The sequence below is a fragment of the Merops nubicus genome, unplaced genomic scaffold, assembly GCF_000691845.1.
Source record: "Merops nubicus isolate BGI_N331 unplaced genomic scaffold, ASM69184v1 Scaffold14304, whole genome shotgun sequence".
Classification (NCBI taxonomy): Eukaryota; Metazoa; Chordata; class Aves; order Coraciiformes; family Meropidae; genus Merops; species Merops nubicus.
In genome coordinates this window covers 4938-11033 of record NW_008606303.1, presented here as the reverse complement: position 1 = coordinate 11033, position 6096 = coordinate 4938, and the positions used below count along the sequence as shown (strand labels likewise).

At 40.0% G+C, this 6096-nt stretch overlaps 1 protein-coding gene across 1 annotated transcript; it reads right to left on the bottom strand.

Moving 5' to 3' along the window:
* Window positions 1-576: 576 nt before the first annotated feature.
* Window positions 577-5139, bottom strand: LOC103772280 (ras-related protein Rab-3B-like; the record flags this gene model as incomplete). Its single annotated transcript, XM_008939607.1, has 2 exons — window positions 577-764; window positions 5015-5139. Coding segments are annotated over 2 exons (313 nt in total), but the record flags the coding sequence as incomplete, so codon positions are not given.
* Between the last annotated feature and the right edge of the window lie 957 nt (window positions 5140-6096).

The following is a 6096-nucleotide window of genomic DNA, read 5'->3' as shown; positions in this document are numbered from 1 at the left end:
CTTCCTCTTCGCTCTCTCGGGGACCTCACTGTCAGACAGAAATGCATCATACATAAAAACTGAGGTCCATGTCTAGAGGACAGCAACAAGGACTCTCAAAATACCTTGGGATTCCTTTAATATTGTTAAATGTAAAAAAAAAAAAAAATCATATTCTTTTAAAAGTTTTCCCTCCCTCTCCCCCCCCCCATTTTCTTTTAGTCCTGGTCCCTTCTAATTAATTTTTTTTTTTTTTATGTTTCCTGCTGTTCTTGAGAAGAAACCTCTTCCTGCAGTAGAGGAATTTAGAATTAAAAATGCAACATTCTATGTGGAAATAACATTTGCAACACTGTACAACTCTTTCTCAGTGTAACTCACATTAACACTAGGTGCACTCACAATATTCAGATTTTTGTTTTTTAAATTATTGGATGAGGAAATATATAATATTAACACTCCATCACATTAAACAAACATACCAGTTTCCTACAACAGAGACTTCTGCCTCTGGACTACATGATAATGCACCACCACAAATGAAAAGATGAAATTTAGTCAGGAAAGGAGAAGGACATTTCTCAGTGAGAAAGGTCACTAGCACACGCAGTTCTGCTGCGACGGGGAGGGGCTGTCAGTGAGGCGCATGCTCCTTCCAGCAGTGCCCCGGGACGGGTCCGATTCCATACTCTCCGACATCTTCTCACAGATTATATCCACGAGGCGCTCAAACACCTGCCTTACGTTGATGTTTTCTTTGGCACTAGCCTCAAAATAGTCAAAACCTGTGAGGAAGAAGTGGGAAAAAAAAAAAAAAAATCAATAGAGACTGATGATAATGGAGATGGTTTCTGCAGTACTAACATTTTTTCTTCTTATTTTTCAGAATTCACCTGAAGAAAAGACATTAGATAATTTTTAAGCTCGCTTGATTCCCACACTCTCAGAATACTGAGCAGAAATACTTCTGAAATTTATCGTGCATCAATAAGACTCAAAGGTATAAATGGATCCCTACCACAGCCCTGGTACACACATCTGCAGGTCTAAATAAACTCAGGACAAGGGAGTCAAATTCTTCCAATGCCACTAACCAGGAATGTAGGGAGGGGCCTTCCTGGGCTCCTTGAACCCTTGCACATCAGGGCTAGGTTTACTCCACAAACCACTACTGCAGCCTGGCAAGAGCAGAGGCCAGAAAGAGAAGTGAGATCATGGTTGTAATTCCTTCTGCTAAACAAGTTCTGCACTGGAGAGAAAAACACTCTGCGATTTTGGTTCTGTTTCTCCCATTCTCTGATTAGGCGGAAAGCTCTTCAGGGTGATTAACACTTGCACAGCCCATGTCAGGACAGAGCACCCATCCTGACAAGAACTGTTTAGCACTTCAGAACTACAAATAAATGTTGAGTGCCTTCTACAGAGTAATTTCAGTGCTCATTTGCCAGCTCCTGGCTGCAGTGATGAGTAGGGATTCTCACACCCTACTGATTAAAAAAAACCCAAGCAGCCAGGTTGGTGTTACACCAAGGTGGGGACAGCACAGACAACTATTGCTGCTGCCTCCCGTTGACATCCTGTGCTATACAGGAACCATCCTTTTCACAGATGAGACCAGACCCTGCCTCAGACCCTTAAGCACAAATGCACTGAACTGTGAAGTATTTCTTTATCTTTCTCACCTCAGGGCCTCCAAGGCCAACCACCGCTTACAATGGCTGTTCATTCTGTTCTACCAGGGCTTTATATGGCCAACAGCGAGAGCTCAAGCACCACAAGGAGGGTTTTCTGCAGTAAGCTACATTCCATTGTGCTTCATTTTTAGGGCATTCTGCATTTCTTTGATTCTGCCACAAACGAATAGAAAGGTAAGTCACCTTAACTGATTAGTCTGTCACTGCTGGTAGTCCGAGTCACCCTGATGTTTGAGGTAAGTAGGTATCTACCCCATTCTAACACTTTTTAAAAACCATGGTACAAAGAGTGAAGTCATGGTGGAGATGTTTGCCTCATTACTAGAGAAGGATGGCTGTCCTGCATCAGCCAAGGGTTCTGTCTGCCCTACTTGCTCTCTTTGACTGATGATGATTAAAAGTGTATGTAAAAGGCACAAGATATCAGAGAATTGAACTTAGATATTTCTCAGTCCAACATTGATTTAACTTCTGCTGTGGCTGCATCTGTTTTTGGTTTAGTTCACATTCAAGGCTGATAACACGTTCTTAATCTGATTCGGAAATGATTTCAATGACATGAATGCCACTATACAAGCTGAGACAAGTGTGCTGAAGGACAACCTGTATGTGACTCACTATGATGAAAGCTAGCAGTTGAAGCAGTCAATAGTCAATTAAAGAGACTTATCCCACAAAGTAACTAACACACAAAGTAACTTCAGATAATGCTGTACCCATTAGCACAGTTAGTGTAAGGTAAAACTGACTGATAAAACCAGGTACATTTTTTCATCCCTTTTAAAAAGAGCATTTAGTATTTTGAAAGGCTACAGAAACTCTCCCAAGGCATGGTTAGCTTTTGTTCTGCTTTGCACTGGGCTATGTTTCTCCAGGGTAAGCTGGACAAGTGCAAGCACAGGTTGGGGGTTGTACTGGGGATTCCTCCGCAGAACAGTTTCCTGCTGCTGAGTCGGTTGCCATGGTAGCTCTGTGTGGGTGTGTGTTTTGACCTTCCCACAAGGAAAGGATTCAGGTTCTAGAGGCAAAGTTTGTATTTAAACAAGCAGATTAATTTTGAGGGGGGAAAAAAAAAAAAACCAAACGCCAGAAGTCCAAATAGGAGTAGGGAGTTTTAGCAAAATTCTATCTGTTGTTACATTGTTCTGGACAAATTTTCAATTACTGCACAGTGTAATTACTCATGAAAAATCCAAGGGCACACATCACTCACAACAGTTTTGAGACTCCATAAGCCAGGAACCAAGTATATTCGCATGCATATTTTCAAAAGCAAATTAAAATGATCATCTTGAGTGCCATCATGAGACACAGAGAACCCAGGGTTCAGGCCCAGTCAGCTTGGGTTTACAAAAGTCAGGTTGGCCTTGACCAACCTGATCTTCTATGACAAGGTGACCTGCTTAGTGGACAAGGAAAAGGCTGTGTGTGGTGTCTACCCTAGTCTTTAATAAAGACTTTGACACTGGTGAAGGGCTTAGAGAACAAGTCTTACGAGGATTGGCTGAGGGAACTGGGGTTTTTTAGTCTGGAGAAGAGACAGCTCAGGGGAGACCTTATCACCCCTTATAGCTCCCCTAAAAGGAGGTTGTGATGAGGTGAGGGTCGGTCTCTTCTCCCAAGTAACTAGTGATAGGACAAGAGGAAATGGCCTCAGGTTGCACCAGGGGAGGTTTAGTTTGGATGTTAGGAAAAACTTGTTCACCAATAGGGTTATCAAGCACTGGAACAGGCTGTCCAGTGGAGTGGTGAAGTCACCATCCCTGAAGGTGTTTAGAAGATGTGTAGATGAGGTGCTTAGGGACATGGTTTAATCGTGGACTTGGTAGTGTTAGGTTAATGGTCTTTTCCAACTGATATGATTCTATGATTCTGTAAAATTCTGATGTATAAAAACGAGCCCATAATTGATTGTGCAAACTGCTCCTGTCTTTGCTTTGCTAGTTCTTCCTGTGAAAAATTATTATTACAATAATAATAATGATGGGAAATTATAGGGTTTAGTGTGATATTTGCTTATTATTTGTTTATGATGGCAGTGCCTCAAAGCTCCAGTCATGAATGGGACCCTTTTGTGCTTAGCACAGGTAGAATTTTACACTTGAATGCTCTGAACCTGCAGGCTTCAAGTAGACATGCTTTCCCCCCTCCACAAAACATGAAAAAATAATCTGATTGCTCTTAACTCTTTGGAGCAGTGAGCATCTTTTGTTTATATCACAGGGCTCCCTGTCACAAAGCCATACTTGATACTCATCTATGAGCAGGGTTTCCATACCTTCATTAACAAAACCCCAAAACAACAGTAACTACCCCCCCCCACTAATAACTACTCATTATCTAAGATTTAACCTTGTTTGACAGTTTGATCAAGGTCACTCTAATCTAAAACAGTGTGTGCAGCTTGTACTGGAACTCCAGTACCCCCAGTTTAACAACGTATTATGTACTCTCCAATTACTGCTTAACAATTGAAGACAACATAGGATTTTACAAATCAGGGATGATGGTGATTCCTTTGGGTCTGGTAAGAATCTCTACTCTTAAAAGCTAAACAAATATTCAGAGTATGCCCACTGTAAGGGTCTCCACATTTAACTGAATTATATTTTAACAGGAGTTACTTGCCGCTATGAATTCTTTAGAAGATGATAGTATAGTTGAATCTTAACACAGAAGTCCTGGTTTCATATTAAAAAGATCAAATATGCTACAAAATATAGCAAAAAAAAAAAAAAAACCTACAAATTAGAAACTAGCATGAGTTTATTTTGTTGTTCATTCTAAGATTTTCATTGCAATCCCAGCTTCCTCTTGATGGAACTGGTTTGGTTTTTCTGTCCCACATCAGTACTAACATGTCATTTCTCCAGCTGGACAGAGAGGCTTGGTACATTTTTAAAATGTGTTTTATTCAGCTCTACAGTTCTGATGTATAAACCTTATTTGTTCATAATTAATTTAAAAAAAAATTCTTCTAAAAAACCCCCTATGTTTGCATTCTGAAAGTGAGTACATGGTACTTAGAGAACTGGAGACAGAATTGTGCTTATAAAAACTTTCTTCTTTCATTCTGCCGAGTTAATAAAAGCTGTTCTCTCCAGACAAACTTTATCTTCCTTAAATCCCTAGATATTAGCTTTACAGATACAGCAACACTACAAGAAGGCAGTATTATCACTAAGAAAGTAAAATATGGACCAAAAATGTATTATGCTTCTTAGCTGTGATACCATTATTTAAGTATTACCACTGGAAGGACTGTTAATTTTACAAATTAAAAGGGACACAGCATAAAGAAGCAGAGGAAAAAGAGCAGAAAGAAAAGCTTTGACAAGTACCTAGCTGATCTGCCAGATGTTTCCCTTTCTCCACAGGAACAATTCTTTCATCTTCCATGTCACACTTGTTTCCAACCAGGATCACTTGTGCATTGTCCCAGGAGTAAGTCTTGATTTGTGTGGCCCTACAGGAGGTCAAAAAAGATTGTTACCTTCCATCAGTCACGCCAAAATACAGTCGTATAGTAAGTATGAAAACAAGTACCATTAATGATAATACCAACATCTCAAGACCATATGTGGACTAAAAGATAAATAAAGCAAGACTGCAAACTAAGTAATTTATGCGTAACTCTATTTTACTACTCTAACTTTGTGTGATAAAGTTTCTTGTTAAGACTTTGCGAGTGTTATAAAGATAATGAGATCCAGATAAAAAGGTGGATTGAATAATTTTTGAAGTCTAGAAACAGAAAAGCATTCTTCTAAAGCTTCTTTTCCTTCAGCTATAATCTGTCAGAGGAACAACTATCAACTGCACCAGTTAAGGATATTGTCCCTACAGAGAAAGCCATAGAAGAGATACACAGCTCATGCTAGCTTTACAACTTCTTGTAAAACATAGAACAATAATTCAGGGCAGACAAAGAAGATGCTCATTCACTGTGGCACAGTTGCTGCAGCATTTTATTAACACCGTAAGAAATTGTGTTTTGAAAGTCAGAGGGAAGCATCAAGTCATCTTTGCTTGAAGAGGAAAACTGGTTCATGCAGACTGAAAATTGCACAGAAAGGTGGAAACAATTGCTAAAGAGAAACAGAAAAATTTACCAAATTGGGAAGCTAGCGATCAAGGTAAAGCTCTGTGAGCTTGTATTTGAACCCAGCAGGATTAAGTGATACCTAAAGCAGGACACAGCAGATGCAATGACAGCAGGCAAGTATCAGACAAATGCTAACTTCAATGACAGAGGGATCAAGTGCATGGGAGCTTAAGCAGGAGCACTGGGGTGAACTTACAGCCTCTAAAGCTCTCTGTAGCTCATGAGCTGAAATTGGAGTGAAGCTAGCTGGGGATCCCAGGAGCCTGACCTTACATTTGGCCTCTTTATAGTTCTGCTATGACTAAACAGAATTTTTTT